This window comes from Cryptomeria japonica, chromosome 1, assembly GCF_030272615.1.
Source record: "Cryptomeria japonica chromosome 1, Sugi_1.0, whole genome shotgun sequence".
In the NCBI taxonomy this organism is placed as follows: Eukaryota; Viridiplantae; Streptophyta; class Pinopsida; order Cupressales; family Cupressaceae; genus Cryptomeria; species Cryptomeria japonica.
The window spans coordinates 42,885,417-42,908,522 of NC_081405.1; the positions used below are offsets into that span (position 1 = coordinate 42,885,417).

Sequence of the window (23,106 nt, forward strand, 5' to 3'; positions counted from 1 at the left end):
CGATAAAAATACACTTCACTGCCTTGTTCTCCAACTTAGATCTCTTTTCATTCGAAACATGAGCATAAGCTTCACAACCAAATACTCTGACATGTCTCATCGAGGGCTTCTTTCCTGACCACGCCTCCATAGTTGTTTTATCAACAAGTGCTGATGTAGGAGATCTGTTTACCAGACAACAGGCAATGGCTATTGCTTCAGCCCAAAACTTTCGTTCGAGGCCAACACCACTAAGTATACTCCTAGTCCTCTCCATCAACGTCCTATTCATCCTCTCTACAACTCCATTCTGTTGAGAGGTGTATGGAGTTGTCTTATGCCTCTCAATCCCATGATCCTTACAAAACCTGTCGAAATCTGCTGAGCAAAACTCACCACCATTGTCAGTCCTCAAACACTTAATCTTTCTACTAGTCTGATTCTCAACAAGAGCCTTAAACTCCTTAAGCCGACTAAAGACTTCAGATTTACTTCTGAGAAAATAAACAAATGTCCTATTGTAGTCATCAATGAATGAAACCAAATACACATATTTTGAAACAGGACCAAAAACATCAGAATGTATCAAGTCCAACAACCCAAGAGATTTGTGAGAACTAGAGTAAAACTGAACGCGATTTTGTTTACCATAGATGTTGTGTTCGCAGAAATCGAACTCAAGATTACAATCTTCAAGCCCCTCTAGGAGGCATTTACTTTTCAAGGTTTTGAGACCCTTCTCGCCAATGTGACCAAGTCTTTGGTACCATAACATTGTCTTCTCTGCTGGTAGTTTCATCTCCATAGCATTGGCACCCTTAGGTACCCAGAAAGCATGACCATCAGATGTAGAAGCAATAGTCCTCTTCACAGCTCGATTTGACGGTGAGGATGAAGAATCTAGAGCCCTCTTCTTGGACTCCATAGAAGCACAATTGCACTGTACAATGCATGCATCCAGCTTATACAAGGTGCCTATCCGAACACCCTTAGCTAGCACCATAGAACCTCTAAACATCTTACATCCACCTTGCAAGAAAACAACTTGCACACCCACATCACTCAACTTACTTACAGAGAGTAGATTCCATGCCAACCCCGAGATGTGAATTGCACCATCGATCCCCTTCACTCTTCCATCGGGGAATCTAATCTTAACTCTTTCATGACCAACAACCTTCAGATGAGAGTCATCGCCAAGATACACCTTTCCACCGTCGTATTCTTCATACTTTGAAAACCAACCCCGATGTGAGGTCATGTGAAAAGATGCACCAGAATCGATTAGCCACACATCTTTTGATGCATGCCTTGCCAAGGCTGCGACAAATGCTTCACCATCATCCTAAGAGGATTTGTCTGAATCTGAATCGGAGGGTCTCTTCTTCTTGTTTTTCTCTTCCTTACATTCTTTACAGAAATGACTGGTTTTGCCGTAGTTCCAACACTTTGCCTTGGACTTTCCAGGAGACTTAGATCTCCCACAGAATTTGGATCTGCTTTTTTCATCTTTCTTGTCCTTCTTCTTGCCTTTCTCTTTTGATCTACCATGAACTGTAAGAGCCTCCTTAGCTGTCTCAGAAGTCTTCCTTCGCATCTCTTTAGAAAGCAATATGATACCACTTCATCCATCTTGAACGTGGTGGTTTTACTCCCAATAGCCATAACAAGGTGGTCCCAAGAATCAGACAAAGAACATAACAAAAGCATGCAATGATCCGCCTCCTCAATCTTGTCACCGACAAAAATTAATTGACTAATAATCATGTTCAATGTATTGAGATGAACAACAACAAATCCTCCATCTTCCATCGTTAGAGAGCAAATTCTCTTTCTCAGAAAAAGCTTGTTTACCAAGGATTTAGCTTGATAAACATCTCCAAGCTTCTTCCAAAGATCTTTTGCCTTCATGGACATTTAATAATACAGAGTCTACCAAACAGAGCCTTATAAGGCCCTTAGCTTTTCAATCCATTGTATCCCAAACATCCTGTGCTATATTCTGAGGTTTTGTTCTAGATATTGTCGCCCATAGATCTTGATCCACGAGCATATCCTCCATTTTCAACTTCCACAATTCGAAGTTGCTGCCATTAAACTTCTCCATATCAACTTTTGTGGATATGCTTGCCATCTTCTTCCTGCAACAAGATTTTAAAAATACTATGCAAAAGCTCCCACTCAAACTGAGATGATTACAAAAAAAAACCCGCTACCCAACAACGGAACCAAAAATGGCCAAGCTTTGATACCAGCTGAAAGGAAGCTAAGGTGCGGAAAACGCTTCCTAACACTAATCTAGTGGGGGAGATAGTACAAAATTTCTTACAAATCTTCTATTACAGAAATAGAAACACATTCATAGAGAGATAATAAACATGCATAAAGATAAACAATGAACACACAATATATCGTGGGGAAAACCCTTTCAAGTAAAAAACCCCACACGCCAAAAGAAAAGTACTTTGTATTCCGGTAATCAAAATCTTACAATACAATGCTAGCACTTAGCTTCTTCAACAAGAGTCTACAACTACAACCCACAACCTTGATTAATTCCGATAGCATAACACTTCACCTGCAAACATTACATATCTAACACTCCTCAAGACTACCTTTTATAGAGAAATACAACTCAAGAGGAAGCTTCTAGATGAAGCATCAAGATGGGGTCGTGCATAACATTTGGCCCTATTTTCCAGCCACCAAAAAACATGCAAATGACACATGTACGTCTCCAAATGACTCCCCATTCAAACCTACTAAGTTGGGCACTCAAAATTTACTATTTAGAGGAATGACATATGCTCTTATGTATCTTACAACTGTCATAACTTACAACGCTTACAATTGTAAGAGAATCCGTCATAAATGACAAGTTTTAGCTTATCATAACTCTCTCCATGCAAAAGGTATCTCCTGCCACTTGTCCATTTTGTCATAGAACCTGTCATAGGCCAACATTTGTCAAGATCCTCATGTGGGATGCCTACCTCCACATGTGCAACATATGTGTCATACAGTCCACCAAGAAGGATGCCGCCAAGCCTGTGGATCCCACTAGATGACTAGACATTTGTAGGCAGTCAAAAAAATAATAAATAAATGCATAAGCCAATGTTAAGATTTGCAAAGGTTGAAACACCTTAATCCCAACAGTTTTGTGTTGAATAGTTGCTTTGTTGTGCAAATTTTGCATGTATTCTTAAATAAATTGTTTCTTCCAGAAGTGTATTATTGCTGTGAGGGCAAAGACCACTAATTTCTTCTCGAGGCAAGAGTGATCATTTTGAGCAATCTAGTTCAAATAAATGTTGAATCTATTTGCTACTGAAAGATATTCAAAATTATACAAATCTTGAAAGATTTGTAATAACATCTAAGTTATTATAATAATATTTGTTACATATATTTCTATGCATTTCTTTTAAATTTTGAATATAGTTTATTATCGATTAACTCTAATGTTAACACTACTAAGCCCACGGAATATTAAATTAACTTTGTAAATTAAATCTTTCCTATTTTTTAATTTGGAGAAAAAAAACATTACTTATCACAGTTATCATATTTCATTTTCTTTTTCTTATTTTCACTCCACGGTATTTCATTCACCATATCATGCAACGCCAAAAGATTCTCAGAATGATAATATATAGACAATGTTTTTTGTCAAAGATGTCACTATTAATTATAGAGAAGTATACATTTAGCTGCTGGTCTGTATTGGTCAAACAAAAAACATATTAGCCATTGCGTATCAGTTGGAACATTTGAACGCACTTGAAAGGACATGTTATCCACCTTAATTTGTCATGAATCACACAACCGAATAGTGTTTTTATATACAGTGAAAGGCATTTAAGTGCAACTTATGGAGCAGCCGCTAAGCTCTCCATATTATAGTACTTCAAATGAAGCAAATGCTGTATAATTAAAAAATTATTGTCAGCAACGAGAAACAATGTTTGCTTGAGATTCAAGGTTTAAATTTGCTCAAAAATGTTCTGCAAGCTGAAGCAGAAGCAACGTAGGTTGCAAAGCAAGAAAGTGGAAAACTGTGACTATACACTTGGTGGTGGGAACTGCTTGGCAGGCTTCTAATACAAGATTACTGATGAAATATATAGTCCTAGGACAAGTAATGCAAAAACTTGCAAAAACTCTGCGCATCTAAAACTACAAGCTTTCTTTTAGCATGTTAATCATCAACTTATACTTTCCTCGAGGCCAAGGGGATATGATAGTAAATTTCATACATTGCAGGATGATAGATGAACAAATTATATAATACATAGAAGTTAGAAATATTTTACAATATTGTTACACAAAAAGTTCACGTAAGAGGCGAGCCACTACACGAGAAGAAAGACGGTTCATTATCTCTGGAACTACACGTGTTGCAACACCAGGCATTAACGGAAGCCAATCACGCAATACTTCTAAATTTTCCAGACCACGAGCCTGCATAGATTTGAAGAGATGCATAAAAATTCCAATACCAGACGGAAGTTTTTATACACACTGATCATAACAAGCAATCAGATTCTAAATGATTATCTAAGAAAGCAGAAAAATAAGGTTTTGACTTTAAACATACAATAAAAATTGGAAAAACGAAGAGAAATGATTGAATAGTAAAAACATTCTAGACATATGATTTCCGCAGTCCATAACATAAATATGCAATTAGCTTCTGGTAATAGCTGCATGAGTTTATTTCCTCAAATATGCTTCTGGTAGAGGAAATAAACTCACACAGCTATAACCAGAAGTTAATTGCACAATTAGTAAAAACATATTAAATCCATACAAGAAGGAAACACCAGCAGATTCTGGAATGACATTATATGTTTCTTTAACAAACATGTACAAAGCTTCAAGGAAGAAAAACTGAGAAAGGGCTTAGTGCCATTGCATGTTTCCTCTTAAGGTTCAAAGAAGAAGTTCCATACAGCACAATATCTATATCAGTAAAGAAAAACTATTTGTGCATGACTATGAGTTCCTGCAATCTTTGTTAATAGATTAGAACTGGTTCGTAAATTAGAAGTTCAGTGATTTCGAAGTCATTTAATTTATCTGTCAAGCTGACGAGGGAGCTTATTGTTGTGATGTTTTCACACATCGCCCCATTGCAAATAGGGACCCATGTTTTTCGCTTTCCGGCTTAGGTGTTTTAGTTTAGTTGTCTTAGCTTGGCAATAGTTGCAGTCTTTAGCCTTTGCTTGTGAGAAAGGCTTGTCTTGTTGGTCAGGATTAGGTTTGTTGAGCAACCTTTGGTATGTCTTAGGAGTGGGATATCTTGTCCTTAGTGTGATCAAGTCAGGAATTCATGGACAAATGTCCGAGCCAAGGAGTGAAGGTGAAGTTGTAAAATCTATGCAAAAATGCAAAAAGTTGTCAAATGTTGTCATTGTGAAGTGCTGAGTGTGAAAAGTGAGTATTGACATTGTGAACTCAAGTCTCGAATAAGGTGTATGAGTCTCGAATAAGGTGTATGTTGGATGAAAACAAAATCACTCAACACATGATGCAAAAAAATTTCAAAAAGTGCAAATGCAAGGTCAAGTTCTACATTGAAATAAAAATTACTTGTGATTCCATTAGGAATTGCAAGTGTTACATACAACCTTGTCATAGATTGTTCAAAATTTGTTTGAAATTGCAAGTCAACATTGAGCTCACTAAGACAAATTATCGGCTCTACAAGGTTGCAAATGTTGCACTTTGATGGCGAAATGTTGAAAATCAACTTTACACCTTTCATTCAAAGTGTTTATCACCTTTGCAAATCGCGTCAATGTCAAAATCACTCCCAAAATTGAAAAGGAAAAATTGCTATAAGTAACAAATTGCAAAGGGATGATGAAATGGCGTTCAAAATTGAATGACTTAGTTCCATTTTCATTGCAATTTGCAAGACCACCTCTCAAATGCGCTCCAAGAAAAGATTGCCTGCCAAACCACCTCTCAAATGCGCGCCAAGTGAAAATTGCATGATAAGGTCTAAATTCCAGCCAGCTGCCATTTCATTGCAAGAACATATAGGAATTGCACTCAACCATGTTAAGAATTCCTTCACAAGTATGAAAATGCACTCCCCTTATTAATAGGCAATTCAAAGGAAAAACCATTCAATTGAGGGCCACCCAACTTGGGGAATTTCATTAGGAAATATGAATTTCTTAAAGGGAAAAGAGATAAATTTCATGAAGCCGACATCCTTCATTCAAGACATGTGATTCATATATAAAGTGATTCCAAATTCCTTCCCATCTATTCAAAGGTGAATTCAATTCAGGTTAAGTGCAAATTTGGAGCGTAAGGTACGAATCCAAGACAAGAAGTGCAAGTTCAGGGAGAGAATTGTAAATTCAAAAAGGAGAAACGATTTTACAAATTATTAGCTTATTTCACAAATTTCTCATTGAACTCTGATTTTATGCAAATATTAACCATCTTACATATCATTTTCTTTTACAAGTATGATTTTGTCTCTCTTTTCAGGTTTGGGTGATTGAATGAATCATGAAGAAGAATACTACAATGTGGAGAGATGGACTCAATGATGCAAGAGGTGATAGCAAAGAAGGACATTACAAGGTGAAGGAAGACAAGTTCAAGAATTTCAAGATGAGGACTCAACGTCGAAACAAAGGGATGAAAGGCTCTACAACGTTGCAAGGATATCAAGTTCAACATCCACATGTGCAAGAAGATGAACAAAGGATTGCAATCAGCTAGCTAAGGGATCCAGAAATCATGGCTCAAAACTACAAGATGTACAAAGCAAAGGATAGACATTCAAAATATCAAGGAAGAAAAATACTAAGTATGGGCGCAATTGCATCATTCACTTGCAATCTCGCCCAAGCATGAGTGAAATTGCACATTACTCTTGCAATCCCGCCCACAAATCTTGCAATTGGAAGTGCACTCACAGAATGCAATCATATTCAAGGTATACAAAGTGAAATTGCCTAAGTCAAAAGGATAGGGGGTGGAATTCCTTGTCTCCCTTGCAATCACACCAAATAACTAGAGTGCAATTGCATGAAGGTCTTGCAATCCCCGCCCAAAGAGGGCGCCATTTCACCTTTGCCTCGCAGTTGCACTCCAAGGACACGCAAGTCAGCTTCCAGCAATAGTTTCAAAGTCAAAATAAAGGAATGATGCAAAGAAGAAGTCAAGTATTGATAAACAAAGGAAGGAACAAATCCAGAGCAACATCAAGACTTCAAGGCAAGGAGGAAATCAACATATTCACTTCGCAATTGCAACAAGGGGAAGCTTGTGGAATGATGAAGAATGAAGCAAGTATAATATGAAGAACGAATTCACTACATGAAAAGAAAGATCAAGATATCACAATGATAATGAGCAAATATTGCAACAATCTTGAATTTCCTTCGGAAATCCAAGATCACGGTCAATGCAACAAGGAGTTAATCCCACTCAAGAACATTCAAGGCAAAGAATTCCAAGGTTGAAAGAAAAGATGTGTCACAAGAAGGTGAGTTCCCAAGTATGAAGATGGAATGCATAGCTCAAGCAAATAGTTTTAGAAGAGTTAATCAAAGTTAGAAGATGATGCTATTTGGGAATATGAACCATCACAATTAGTCAAAAGTCAGGCAAGGTGATGATCTACAAGCATGCTGAAATGGGGCTTATTCATCATCAACCAATCAAATGATTCCAAGTCCATACGTCCAAGTGCATTGAACCTGACTCATCCCAAGATGACAACTATACATGTGAAAGGCACAAACTTCAATGTAAGAAGTCCTATATTCTCATTGGTCCACATTCAGTGTAGGACATGTATCTAAAATGTTGTAATGATCTTATTGGTTAAAGAGGAGCTAGTTATAACTCACCCTAATTAGGGTTTCATCTTGTAATCTTGGCCATTGATTTGTAAATAATCATAGCCCTTGAATTGCAATTGGGATGTCCATAAAAGACTTTGCCTTTTCATTTGTAAAGGTTAATAGACAAGAATTAATAGACAATAGATAGTTAATAGTTAAAAGTTAGAAGTAGACTAGAAGGGAAGGCAGAGATTGTTGCCAAGGCTTGATGGAATAAACATACTACTTTCATTAAGATATGGACTTTCTGTGTTATTTCAGCATGTTGCATGGTTTCTACTTCTCTAAGTTTAGTTGAAGTTCATTGATCTTGATGGAGAAGCAATGATATGTGATGAATTCCTTGGCTCATACTTTTGGTGGTTCATACAATAGATAGTTAATAGTTAAAAGTTAGGAGTAGAAGGGAAGGCAGAGATTGTTGCCAAGCTTGATGGAATAAACATACTACTTTCATTAAAGATATGGACTTTGTGTGTTATTTCAACATGTTGCATGGTTTCTACTTCTCTAAGTTTAGTTGAAGTTCATTGATCTTGATGGAGAAGCAATAATATGTGATGAATTCCTTGGTTCATACTTTTTGTGGTTTGTTGATTGTAAGCTATATTGTAAAGTTAGCCTGAGCCTAATTGTTGTTTCTAAGTTTGATTGTAGATATTTGTTCAAGTTGCACCTGTATTGGGTATTTAGATGAATATTTGCAATAATGAAAATCATTCACTACCTTAGGAGGTTGCATCAATTTTGTGTAATTGTTGTTATCATGATGAAGCAAAAGCTTGGTTTGAAAGAATGACTATCAAAGCATTATGCATTATTATCATTGTCCTTAGGATTACCATAGATCCTCTAAACCCTTTCCCTTTTGTCTTTTGCTTGAGTTTGAGAAAAGTTAGTTTGCAAGTCCCAGCTGTGATCTATAAACGTAAGTCCATTTGTGATAACAGCAAGATCACATCATATACACTGAGTCTATCCATGTGCAATGTCAAGACCTGACTAAAGAAACCTTGGGGTTATCTTATTTGATCACATTGTTTAGCATATAAGTTTTCCTTGTTCAAGAGAGGATAGAATACTTAGTATTTTATTCCGTGTTCAAAGTGCATAAAAAACACATGAACACTTAGGAAGGCAGGACAAGAACTGGGCTCAACCAAATTTAAGACACAAGGACATCAGAAAAACACTTGTTTTTTTTCATTGCAATGCCTACAAGGGCATCAGGGCCAAGTATGCAGGTAAATGCTGCTCTACCCAGTTTATTTATGGAGAGGGTAGTTGAGAAATTTGGAGAACTCATTATCACTTCGTATGAGGAGAAGAAATGAAATGCACAAGACTTGATTGGCATTGCTGGCTGTCCCATAAGGCTATTTTTGGCCTCATAGATGTTAAAATTATTCTATTCTATTCATTCGAACCAAACTCCAGACCCTTTTGACATTTTACAGCCGGAAAATAGAAAGCATCATATTTCTAGGCCAAATGACAGAAACCTTGAACAATGATATTTGTGGTTAAGAAACATATCGAGAATTAAAATGAGCACTTTTGGCAATATTACCCATACCAACAGTATCAAGGGTTTTAGAGCCATCATACATAAATATGCCATATCCCACTATGACATATAAGGTGGAAAAGGGGATGCTCATACCACAAATGTACAAACTCAATCTGTCAAAAGGTATCTTCTAAGGGAATAAGCCTCTTGCAGGATAGTGCTAGGTATGTTTAAACAGATCTGCATTTCTACAATGTGCTAAGTATGTCTTGACCATCTTCTGTGTCTACCATCTTATTTTGGGATAACATGCAAAAATTTCAAGGCACGTGCTAATCTTCTTGGACAGTAATATATATGTCAGCACACATCAAACTGACTAAGAGAAGAGAGAAAATGGAAGGAAATTGAAAGTGTGTGTATTGAATGGAGCTTTAAGAAATAAGGTAACAAAAAAAATTTGCAGGTTTTGTGGGCCCACAATTAAGCCAACCCACATGAGCCTCTTGAATTGTTTATGGACAAGGTTATGATTCTAAATTTCTAAGTGATTAGTGCATACAAGTTTGCTATTGTTTTCCAATGTTTCCACAAGGCTTTTGAAGAAACTTATGTGCAAAATGATGCCAGACAACCTATGAAAACAACATTGACGCAGAAAAGCTTAGAAATGAACATCTCATGGATCCCAAAATTGTGACCTTTTACTTTGCACAATCTTACTCTGATTCAATGCATGGTTATTATTTTGGATTATGATCTCTTAATGACATATTTGCATGCTTACCTGAATAAAAGAATTTGAAAATGATGACCCAGCCGTGAGGAACTCTGTAATTCTTCTAACATTGTTCAAAACAATTTTATCCTCCTCTGTAACTGTAGGTAGCAAAGCAGCCGGCCTAAAGGATCCAAGTAGAGGAACTGTTCCAAATACTGGAATGAATCTTTCAATTCCTAAAATTGTAGTCAAATTGACTAGCTGTTCTCGAGAGATGGCATCAATACCTTTAACTATCTGCACAAGATTTTAAAGCAAATAAATTTATTGGATGAATCTAAAAAGGAGGAAAATGATATGAGAAATGATGACCATGATTGTATTTACATTCACCTAGGATATATCCATGCCTTCACACTTACAACACTAAATGCAAAAAATTCTTTTTTCTTCTAGATCTAGTTACACTATGATTAGGGTACAACATAAATAAACTATTAGTCTATCAGCCTTAAAAAATCCTTGTCATCACATAAACTATTCCCAAAATCAATATTTTTAGGAATGACATGCTCTAGATTTCAATCCAGCCATTTTGCCATCTTCTCGTTCACCTGTAAAGTAATTAGTCAGATACAAGATATATAATTGTAACTATTTTGATTGCTAGTAACTAACTTAAAATAGATCAATTCTTTCATCCTCAGACCACTTTTCCTGCCCTAATTTATTTAGTCCTGGTTACCATCCCTTACGACATGGTAATAGTCAGCTTCTTATGCAATCTGGTCATATGTAATAACTGCCTGTTGGAGCAGCTTTATCAAGAAAATAGATTCTACTTCAGGAACCACTCAATTTTGTATTCTACAAACAACATGATCTACCCATTCTTCACCCAGCCATAGCCCAGGGAGATTATACTAGAGTGATGGTGCTAAACTGTCTTTCAAATTTCTTGTTGAAGTATATAAATTATCAAGAGATACAAAAATATTCAAACAGTCATTTTCCATGTACTTTTTATGAAAACATGGCTGATCTCGCTTCTTGTTTTTTTGTTTATTTTACTGGCTCTTCAGTCAATTTGCTCCAATATTTGCTTAGCTATCGGTAAGGAAGCAACACCAAAAGTTTAGTTGGATAGTACTTTCCATTGTAAATCTTCAAACAGATTACACTAGTTTTGATTATACTGGAAATTACAATGAAATGCTCATTAGAGTTCCATAAATATGCATAGAAATCCAGGTTCTATTCAGACAGAGAATGATCACTTTTTGTAACATTAATGTCCCCTCACAAATAAGCTATGAAAGTCATTAAAATAGGCTTGGGATTGACAAGTGTTTATACATTTCATAACTGCAGATAGGTATGAAAAATATTTTAAATAAAGAAATTTTTTGAATTAGTGTAAAAGAGGGATTTTTGAAAAGGGTCCCAACCATTTTACAACAGAAACCAGAAGAGAAACAAAAACAGTTTTACAATAGGAAAGTTACAGTAACACTACAGACTAAAAATAGCAAGAGAAAACAACAAGACACCAAATCAGACCAAAACACAGAGAAGCAAACGAAAGGCCAAACACCACACAGGCAGATTTCCTAGAAGCACATGGCGAGAAAATCAGCCATTAGAACTTAGTTCATTCATATTTGACTAGTCCTATGTCCAACGCAAGAATAGGTATGAAGCATTACATGATTACCTTTATTGATGATTGTACTACATATAAATGGATTTATTTTTTGAGGAATAAGAGTTGTGTTTTTGAAGCATTCAAAATATTGAAAGTTATGCTAGAAAAAGAAAGTGGAAGACGCATAGTGTTTAAAAGCAAATTTTACGAGGTGAATATTGTTCAAAAGAATTTAATGACTTTCGTGCAAAAAATGGAATTAAGAAATAGTTAACAATATATTCTACACTGCAGCAAAAGGAGTGGCAAAAAGAAAGAATAGAACAATAATAGGATCAGCAAGAAACATATTGGAAGCAACAAGTATAAATAGAATGATTTGGGATGAAGCAAATAACACTATTGTTTAAATTGTGAATAGGATTCCAACTATTGCAGTAAGAAATAGAACACCATATGAAAGTTGGTTTGGGAGAAAGCGAATAGTGGCACATTTGAAAGTGTATGGTTGCTCAGCTTATGTTCACATAGGTGATGAGAAAAAACAGAAATTGGATGCAAAGGGTAAAACTTGCACGTTATAAATTATATATAATGCAAAAAGCAAAGCCAATAAGTTTTATTCCCCTCAAGGTAAAAAAATGACTATTTCCTGAGATGTTATATTTGTTGAAGGAGAATCTGCGTAAATCGCTTGGAAAAAAAAATGTAAGTCAGGGAATAATTTGGATCAAGACGAAACAGTTGAAAGTTCAAGACCTAAATCAAGTTCAAGCAAAGTTGTAACACAACATTGGAAACTAATGCAAAGTTGCAAACTCATATTCCAAATCTAAAATCAAATCAAAATTTTGTTAATCTTGCAGTCACTTAAAATGCATTCCTACATGTCTGTTGTTATCACACCAGATTCCTCCTGCATATCGACTTCTATATTTATTTGATTAATCAATCCAACCATTCTTCTAATCCTTAATGTTGAATAGATAAATCTAGATGATTTAATTAATAGATATAGCCTTTCTTCCAACATTAATTAAATAAGTTACTTCTATTTATTTTAATTAATTTAACCAATTCAGACTTTCTTCTAAGGTTCCAATCTTAATTTGCAGATTTATATGTCTGAGTTTATATTTTTGTTCTTTTATTTGCATTATCTTCAAGAAGACATACCCGTCCATTTGTGTGAGTCTTTTAATTAATTTTAAAAAATATGGTCTATAAGTTGCAGATTTATATGTTTGAGTTTATATTTTTGTTCTTTTATTTGCATTATCTTCAACCATTTACACAATTGATTTCAACCATTAGCTTCACAATGTTCTCATTTAAAAAAAAAAAAAAATTCTTAGTATTACATTACTATTGTAGTACTAAGTCTACTTGTTCAATGCGACTATACTTGTTGACGGGTGTTTTGTGACCACACCAACACAGAATAAAATTTCCCAACGGTCACTTTATCCTCTCTTGATCAAAATCATATGAATGCTAAGATTGCATGAAGATCATACATTGACTCGGTTCCAACTGCTTACTAGCGACTTTGTGGTGGATATAGACTCGTTTGGTTGATGTTGCTAGTAATCCAAGGGGACTTATGCACACTTGAAGAAGACCTAGACAATTTTTTGACTTCAAGGAGATTCTCGTGAATGATTTGGCAATATATAGCTCTCTTTTTAGGATTTTTCAATGAAATAATGCGGAAAATAAAATGAGAAAGGGTTTAGGAAAGCTATTCTAATCTAAGAACTCAATAGATAGATGAGATCAAGCACACTTTAATTTGCCACTAGTAGACAACTACATAAAGAGGGTGCAAACTTCAGAAGCTATGTTTGTAAGATTTTAAACCATTAATGAACACCATCAGAGAACAATGTTCATCCAACAATTTAAATTAAGCAAACACATAAAAGCTCAGTCCAACCTTGCACTATGGATAGAAATCATATATCAACAAAAGGTATGAGCAAGCAATCTCATCGTAAAACACTGCAATCAACTTTGTTCATCTAAATACTTGAAACAAATCTAAACTAAGTGAGGAAGGTGAAACCATGCAAGTTTTGAAATAACATAAATGAACACCAAAAGCCAATGCTTCACTATTATTAATTAGAAGCTTATCGCAACAATTTCATACAAATCTCCCTCCTCTACAAATGAAGTGGTGACCCCGTTTTATAGGCCTCCAAGAGGAAAATGGACGGCCCAGATTACAAACCAATCAATCGCCAAGAATGAACATGCAAAACCCTAATTAGGGTTTGACCAAAGATTCCAAGTATGATGCCAAGTAGTGGGAATAAACATTAATGAGGAATCACGCTCACTACCAAAAAATTGTGGGTGCTGAAAACCCCACATTTTTTTTAATGCATTTTTCAATCATGGCATGCCAATGTCCACCTAGGTACATCACATATGTACTTGGATCATCCAATCCATGCTGAGAGTGGACTCCCTGGGAAACACGCCTGGAATGAGGACCCATTCAGGCCAAATACAAGGGCCAGGGAGGTGAAACTAGTAATTGCCTATTATCAATATGGAATGTAGGGTTTCTTACTGAATGCTAAATTTGGAAGCTAATGATAGGCAAACTATTTTCAGAGGCTTCTATTGGATATTTTGTCATTGATGTCAAAAGTTGATAATCAAGGTTGTACAAACCTTGGAGGATTACTCAAACTAACAGAGAACTATAGCACAAAAGGTTATATTCTTTAGCTACTTGGTTGTCTACTTGAGCTGGTTGCTTCTTGCTTGAGCTGCTTGGCTACCTGCTGAGCTACTTGGTTGTGTGGTTTGAGCTACTTGGTTGCTTAGTTGAGCTATGGCATAAAACGTTATATTCTTCAGCTACTTGGCTGTCTACTTGAGCTGCTTACTTTTTGCTTGAGCTACTTGGCTACCCAATTGAGCTACTTGGTTGTGGTTGAGCCAATTGGTTGCTCGGTTGAGCTACTTGGTTGATAGTTTGAGTTGGCTGCTTGTCCAAGTCAGCTGCTTGCTTGCTTCTATTGTTAGCCAAGTCAGTTTGCCATGTCATCGTTTGAAGAGGCAAGTCGATTAATATGGGCAGTGATTGTTTTTGGTTTATGTGGCCAAATTTAATATGCTTTCATTCCATATATTCTCAACCGTTTCTAGAAGGCATCATAATTTAAAAAGTTTGGTGGTCTAGGTTATTCATGGTGTGAAGGCGTTAGGATTTTGTAACGCTTTTCTAAGTTTAGTGTTTCTGATGGAAGTCAGATTTGAATTTGAAAAGTCTCTTTCAAACATATCATCATATCTATTCAATGCTGAATGTTTTTTTTAAAACCTTGTGTCGTGCGGTTATGGTAAAGGAATCATGACCGACCTTTATTGGCTGATACATCAGTTTGTCATCAGGTTTTCTTTTATTAGCGTAGTGAGCTATGAGACTTCTGTCAAAGTAGTCTTCGCGGTTTCCTTGTTTTGGCATTAATGTTTGTGGCATGATCTATACTCATCCTGCCTCATTCTTTGGTTAATTTTTGTTGGGTATCCTCACACTGTATGATTTACATGCATCATGCGAACTGCGGATATAAGGGAGTATACAATCAAGTGAAGTGTAAGGTACGTAGAATATGATTGTGCTGAGCGCAATACAAAGAAGGATCGAATATAGTTTCTAAGGTGTCTAGCATCATTTTCCAAGTGAGGAGCTTATATTTGAGAGATACTCAATGGAGTTTTTTTTTTGGTGAAGATCTTTCAAAAAGTTTCAGTAATTTCTGAGTATAAAGAGGACTGCAGTAGGTGATTCAGCAGATTGAAGTTGGTGCTTCAAGGGGAGTACATGCTCTCAGTGAGTTGGTTCTCACTTTTGTAATTTGGGTTGTGTTGTGACCATCTCACACATCGCCCCATCAAAATGGGGACCCCCTCTCTTTTTTGGGTCTTCCTTTCTCTTTGCTTCGCTTTTCTCTGCTTGTTTAGTGTTTTGAGTGAGTTAGTGATGGCCTAGGTTAGGTAAGTTAGGGTTTCCTCCATAGAGCTTGCCTAGGGTTCCTTTTAGGGCCGAGTCTGGCCTAAGAATGGGGGAGTCATTGTTTGTAATGTCCCCTTCTCAGACCTGATCTTTCTAGTGACCGTTGGCCTTTTTTTTGGAAACCCGAAGGCTAGTCGGAAGGTAAAATTAGGGTTTCCTATTTTTGAGGATGTCTTTTCTCGGAGTTGGTGGATTCAATGGCAGATTCTTTCTAGGTTTTCAAAGAGCTTCACAGTGGTATGTTCATTTCGGCATTCAGAGCATTTTCTGGAATTTACTATTTTTAGTAAATTCTATTTTTGGCAATTTTTCAGTTGGGTTCAGCATGGTTGACTTCCTACTTCAGTTTGGTCAGTTGACTTGGTCATTATTGGCTTCAGGGCACGATTGAAGAGTTAAGTTGATATATTTAATTAAAAGGTCACGTTTTAATATTATATTCGAACGTTGACCCCTTGGCCTAGTCTATTGACTTTATGTTGTTTTGAAAAGTGGGCTTTTTGAGGGTGGCGCCTTCATTAAAGATTATTTTATTAATTTCCAAAGTCAAAGCAAGCTTAATGTGGGCGCATTTATCAAGGTATTGAATTTAATTAAAATATCAATATTAAGCTTGAAAGGAAAAGGACGCCATCTTGGAGAAAGGATTAGGGTTTGGATATTGAAGTGGTTTTAGGGTTTCATGAAGTCAACAAGAAGTTATAAAAGGAAGACTTTGAGCATCATTTCACATCTTTGGTCTACAGTACTGTTATGTTGCCGGTTTGGCTCTGGGTTTGCTTCGAAGAATGAAGGCCTCCTAGCTCGGGCATCGCTTCTTGTTTGTAAGACAACAACTAGTGGTGATTTTAGTCTAGTTTGTGAGTTCCTTGAAATTTGTGCATTGTAATCAGCATTGCAGTTCTTAGTTTCTGATTTTTGCATATTAGAAGTTCCTGGTTTTTGCATGTTAGCTTCAGCAGATTGGATGTTTAATTCATAAATCAAAAAAGACAAAGAAATTCGTTGTGGGTATTGCATATTCCCTTCCATATAGGGAAGGCGCCCATGTGTGCCAATTTGTAGATTTATTTGTGAAGCATCAGATTTTTAAAAGAGAAATCGCCCTTTTCAGCTGGGTTGTACCTTTGTTGTCTTGGGAATTGTGCATTGAGTGTTAGATGCTTTTTAAGTCTGTTTTCTGTTCTTAGTCTGAGCGCCTCCTTTCTATTAGAGTTTTGCAATTGATATCAAGCATTTTGAATGAGTAAAGAGTGAGTTCCGAGCATTTCAAAGGAATCCTATGTTGCAGGTTATTTGTTGAAAGGTGCAGGTCTGTTAAATCAGTTTGGAGAAATCTGCAATATCTTTATTCGATGGTGGTGAGAGTTCTTTGAAAGCGATGGGATTGCTTCATTGAAGATTTATTCAAGTCTGGAGAAAAGGTTGGATCTGTTTATTGCCATTTCCGTTAATCTTACTTCTCAGCAAAGGAATTCATTAATATTGTACCTCTCTATTTATATGCTGATACGTATTGTTTGCAAGATTTCATCTTTCATAGTGTAAGCTGGCAGAGTAGTACTGACAGCAGAGTATAATCTTGTTTTATCAAATTGTAATGCTCTTCTTACTTTCAGCATTTGATATTGTATTTAATTGACCTCCGCCCTACGGTAGCTACTTTCCCATTCTGGGTTAGCAAGCACATTCTGGGTGTTGAGTATTTCCAGCTTCCGCATTTCTTTTCAAGCATTGTTTTGTAATCACTCCACCATATGGTCGCCCCTCACTCCATTCTGGATTGGGTAGCACATACTTGGTGTAGAGTTCCCTTTCAGCATTTAGGGTAGAAGATCCTCTGACCATATGCTCGCCATCATCGGCGCCATTCTTGGTTAGAGTTGCTGCATAAGCAATTTGTTTTAGATCCTCTGACCAATGCTCACACCTTGCCCACATCGGGATCCTGGTGTACATTCTGGTTAGAGTTGCTTCAGCACGTTTTGGTTTATCTTCTAACCTTAACGGGTGCATTGAATGTAATTTGTAATTTGTACAAACGAAAAAATTTGGCTCGGAATATTTCATTGTTCTATGCCTAGAATCCTGATGTAAATTTTAGCAAGACCTTGCCTTAGAAAGTTGAAAAATATATATTTTGTAAAGGAAGTCTTGAAAGTTTGAGTCCAAATGAGCCAAGGATATGGGTCAAGTTGTAAAGTTGCTAGGCCAAAGTTTTGTCAAGGGTCTCCTGTGAAGTTTGAGTTGATAAGATGAAGTAAAGATCAAGTGCAATCCTGAAGGGAGTTAAAGCTTTTTCCCTTAGTTTGATGAAGTTCTTTGTTCTTGGCTTCAAATTGACAAAGGATGGACCTATTTATCCTTTGGAGGCACCTGTGGCTAAGTCTAAACTTGAAGGTTTGGAGAAACAATGAGGAATTTAAGTGAAAACCTCAAATTTGCTCCTAACCCTTCCAAAGGGACAGGAGCAAATTCTTTAGAATCACCTATTTGCTCCTAGCTTGGATTGAAATCTTTGTTACTATGGGATGATCGAGGGGGGATTGATGTGTGCATGCCTTGAGAATGAATTGGAAACAAGATTGAATGATAAAGGTTAAGAATTTGAGCTAAAATGCTAAATTCGCTCTTGACCCTTTCAAAGGGATAGGAGCGAATTTCCTTAGATCTCCTCTCTTGGACCTAACTTAGATCAAACCTTGCTCCCATGGCAATTGGAAAAAGATTAATGTATTGATGCCTTCAAAAGTAAATTGAAAGTGAGTTGAATGCACTTGGATCATGGAGAAGTTTGGAATTTAATCTTAAAGGAAGAATTTTGCTCCTGACCCTTCCAAAGGGGCAGGAACAAATTTCTCCAAGAACACCTTCTTTCCCCTTATTTGGATCAAATTCATGATTCTATGCCTTGAGTGAAGGGGATTTGATTCATATGTGCCCTTGAAGTGAATTCAAACAAAGTGAAGTGATGAAATATGGAGAATTTGTGCAAACTTGACAAATTCGCTCCTGACCCTTCCAAAGGGTCCAGAGCAAATTTCATTAGAAGGCCATGTACCTCTCTAAGGGACACAAGCGAATTTGTAAAACTTGATGTTTGACCTTAGCATTTGAGCAAGAAAACCCCTTAGAGTGATTTCCTAGCATGAGCTAAAGCCAGGGCAATCTGGATAGAGGTGAAAGAATGAGTATTTGAGTGATATCCAAGCCTAATGCCTCAAATTTCGCTCCTAACCCTTCCAGAGGGTCCAAAGCGAATTTCTTCAAGAAGCCTGGTACCTTGCTCAAACCTTTGAACTAATCCATTCCTAAGCATTTTTGAAGGCAAATGACTTGATCTTGATAAGGTAAGGATGAGAAATGAAGTTCTAAGAAGGAAGAACTGAGCAAAATAGCTATTTCGCTCCTAACCCTTCCACAGGGTCCAGAGTGAAATCCTTAGAAGGACTCCTTATCTCACCTTGTTTCAAGCTAGGATGGAGGCTAGTTGCATAATCATAATAAGAGGAGAATTGAAAAAGTAAGTTCAAGGCAAATTAATGACGAATGGAAGATGAATGGCATCAAAGGAAGAATTTCGCTCCTGACCCTTCCAAAGGGTCCAAAGCGAATTCTCCTAAAGCACATATTTGCTCCTTGTTTGGGGTCGAAATCTTGGTTCCTAAGGCATGGTTGAGAGAAGATTGATGTATACTTGCCTTGAAAAGTGAATTGAAGTGAAGGAAATGATGAAATTGAGACTAAATGACAAAATTTAGCTCCTGACCCTTCCAAAGGGTCCAGAGCGAAATTTTCTCAATAGGTCCTGTCCTTCCAAGGGTACCCAAGCGAACTTCTTGGATAGACTTCATACTTCGCCTAAAGCATTGAAAGAATATCATTTTGAACAAAATTAAGGGCAAGTTAACGTGAGCATGATGAGAGAAAGATTGAAAAGACAAATCTAAGGCTAAATGAAGGAAATGGAAAATGAATTGAGACTAGGAAAAGTTTGCTCATGTACCTCTTAAGGGTATAGGAGTGAATTGCATTGGAGGCATGTACCTTCCAAGGATACATTAGCAAATTTGCTTGTAGTTGCTTTTGAACACCAAAATTTGCGCAAGGAGACCTCCAAGATGCCTTCTTAGCAAGTCTCAAGGATAGAACAACATGGATGAAGGTGATGTTAAAGTGTTTGATGCTTCTCCAAGCCTCATACCCCTAGTTCGCTCTTGTCCCTTTCAAAGGTACAAGAGCAAATTTCCTCAAAGTACTTCATTCCTCACTCAAATCACTAATCAAACCTTATTTTGAGCAATTGAGGAAGCAAATTCGCCTAAGTCAAACACTTGCTAGGTTCAAAATTTCAAATATGCACCTTTGGCGCCAAAACAAAATTCAGATTTTAATGAAAAGTCGGCCAGCTTGGAGAAGGTATAATAAAAAAACAAATTGTATAACAAAGTCGGCTTTTCAAGGGAGAGGTGAAGGCACCTATAAAGGAGAGTTGATCCTTGATCACTCATCATTCATTCAAACAAATTCTTCCTTAGAGCGAATTTAAAGAGCAGTAGTAGGAAGCGAAACTTCATCAGCAGATTTCATTGCAGATCCTAAGAAGGAAGCTTAATAATCTTCATGAGCCGAATTTTACAGAAAGCAAGCTGCAGCAGCAGATTTGTAGGCGAATTTCAAAGCTTCATAAGGCAGGTCAAGGCAAATTTAATAATCTTCAAATCTACACCTAATTCTCCAAATGTACGAATTCAAGGAACAATGGATATAATTGATGAATTAAGAGAATTCCGATCCTTCTAAGAATGCTATAACATGTTTGAGATGCAGCTCTGAGACAGCTATCTTGTGAAAGCATCACTGGGAAGGGATGTGAATTCAGCAGCAACTCACTATTTATCCATCTTTTCAGGTTGCTATCTTTAAAATCAAGGTTAAGGTATGTGTAATCTGATTTATTTGAAGGAGTTTTAATGAAGATCTGATTTAGTTTAATATCAATTATTTTTCTGAAGTTAGGTCTTCATGATTTAGCTAGATTCATGTGTAAAGTCAATTTGAAAATTTATAACTTTACAGTTTATTCTTTTGATTTTCAAAATGAAGTTCATAATATAGGCATAGCTGCTACTTTTAAGCCTTGAATCAATCATCTTTGTGACCTATCCCTTTAAAACCCTAACTTAAGGTATATATATAGGTGATAAATGGCAAACCCCAAAGCAAGCAGATCCTCTACTCGGCAAGCCCTCATTAAGGAAGATCAAAGGAGTGACGACTTGGAGACGAGGATCACGTCCAAGTGGAGCAATGTCAGAGACACCAACTTAGGAAACTTCAACGTGAAGAAGTTTCAAGAAGCACCTTACATCGGCAAGCCATCACCCATAGCAAAGAAGATAATTGAAAGTGGAATCATCAAGGCGGCAGGTTTCCCTCCCGCAGTTAGGTGTCATGAGCTAATGATCGAATGTGCCAGGCACTATGATTCGCATTCAAGGACAATTGTGGCCAAGGATGGGACTATCCTCGCCTATCTCTCAGAGGGAGCTATAAGTGAGGCTTTTCATCTTCCAAAACAGAGGGATATGATATACAAGAGCCTAGAAAGAGCCAAGTCTATCTACGAAGATGATCCTAATACTTGTCTGAATTTCGTCAATAAGAATTGGTTGCTCAAGAGTAGGCCTCGCCTAAATAAGATACCCAATACACCTCACAGAATTGATTTCCAAGAAGAATTCAGAGACTTGATAACCATGCTTAATCGAATTGTAGGTGCCTCTCAAGCCTTCTTTTTCGATAGGTGGATGGTTTTCTTTATACAAGTGATCGTTCAAGGGAAGGGGATGTTCAATTGGGCTAGGATTATCAGTAACAACCTAGACGTGCAGTTGAGAAGGTTAGTTCCTACTAAGTCATTCCACATGAGCTCATATGTTACATATTCTTTAGACAAATGTTATGAGTATGCGGGACTACCACATAGAGGCATTGTTGGGAGAGGGCCTGAAGAGATAAGAGTATGTGATTTCTATGCCCAATTATATCATCCACCTAAGAAGTACTACAAGCTAGTCAACAATACTTTTACAATGCATATCACCAGGACACTACAAGGAGGAATTCATCAACGACAGTCTTCAGAAGCACAAGAGCTCGTGAAGAAACATGGTGCGTGGTTCATTCAATTTCCTAAATTCACCTACATCAAAATTCATGGATGTCCCTCACCTCCTTATATGTTGCCAAGGTATCCGACGGATAGAGTAGTACTACTTGAAGTGACTAGACAGTTGGCAGCTTGTGCTAAGGCATCAAGACATAAGCATGGGAATGGTATCCCTATACCTATTTCACTTGGGAATTCAATTGAACTTTGTTCTAACTTTCAAACAGCTGAAGATGCAGAAAAGGAACTATCTCTCTATTCATTCACATCTTTTGCTTCAAGAGATAATTTTGATCCTCATGGTCATGTGGAAGAAACTGCAGGGAAGAAGTACAAGCATGTATTTCAAGTAGAAGACTTTTGGATGAATGTTCAGGATGATGTAGAGGTAAAGAGAAAAATGCATTCTCGATTATCCCTCGATCTCATCAGGAAATGTAAGATCTATAGAGTAGCAAATCAGGCACAGGACAGTGGCAGATATCTTCAATCTTCCTATGAGAAAGAAGACAAAGAAGTAAAGATCGATTGGGATGAACAAGAGGTCGCGGACTTGAGAGCATTGATGGATCCAGTCTTGAGTTGTACTCGCAGATGGGTGGATGTCCAACATCAAAAGTTGAAGGAACAAAACATAGCTACAACATTCATCTTAGAAACAAGAACAGAAGAAGGAGAGGCGAGTGCAAGTGAGAACACTTGTCATTCTAAGGGGTCGAAGAGAAAGGAGGGACCTGAAAAGAGAGAGTCATCCAAGAAGAAACAAAGAGTAAATCCTGATCATCCCTCTAGTGCGTCTTCTAGACATGAAAAGGAGATAAGTCAAGGAGAGGATCAAAGAGAGAAGGTGTATGAGATAGATGAGTCCATGGAGTCCACAGTACAGAATGATAAACAAGACAAAGGAAGGACACCTCAGCAATCATCAAGTCAATCTCTTCCTCTCCAAGTTTGTGATAATGATCAGCAAGAAGAAAGAAATGATGATGAAGCGACATCTCCTTTTAGAGGCGAGCAACCATTGCCTGAGGAAGTGCAAGTAAAAGAAGGAAAATCTTCCATTCCAGATTGGCTTAGAGGGACGCTTACAAAAGAAGTTGTAGTTGAAGAAGAGGAGCAAGTATTCGATTTGGAAAGTCTTCTAAGCAAGGCTCAAGAGAGGATTGAAA

General features: G+C 37.0%; 1 protein-coding gene across 2 annotated transcripts in view; it reads right to left on the minus strand.

Annotated features, from left to right (window-relative positions):
* Nucleotides 1–3,751: 3,751 nt before the first annotated feature.
* The window catches only part of LOC131027392 (uncharacterized), a 197,294-nt gene continuing 177,939 nt past the window's right edge, over nucleotides 3,752–23,106 (minus strand). For both annotated transcript variants that reach the window (XM_057957431.2, XM_057957432.2), the window contains exons 12-13: nucleotides 10,154–10,384; nucleotides 3,752–4,443 (exon numbers count right to left, since the gene is read on the minus strand). In XM_057957431.2, coding sequence (XP_057813414.2) covers nucleotides 4,303–4,443; nucleotides 10,154–10,384 — 372 coding nt within the window. In that variant the 3' untranslated portion in view covers nucleotides 3,752–4,302. The remainder of the gene's footprint in view (nucleotides 4,444–10,153; nucleotides 10,385–23,106) is intronic.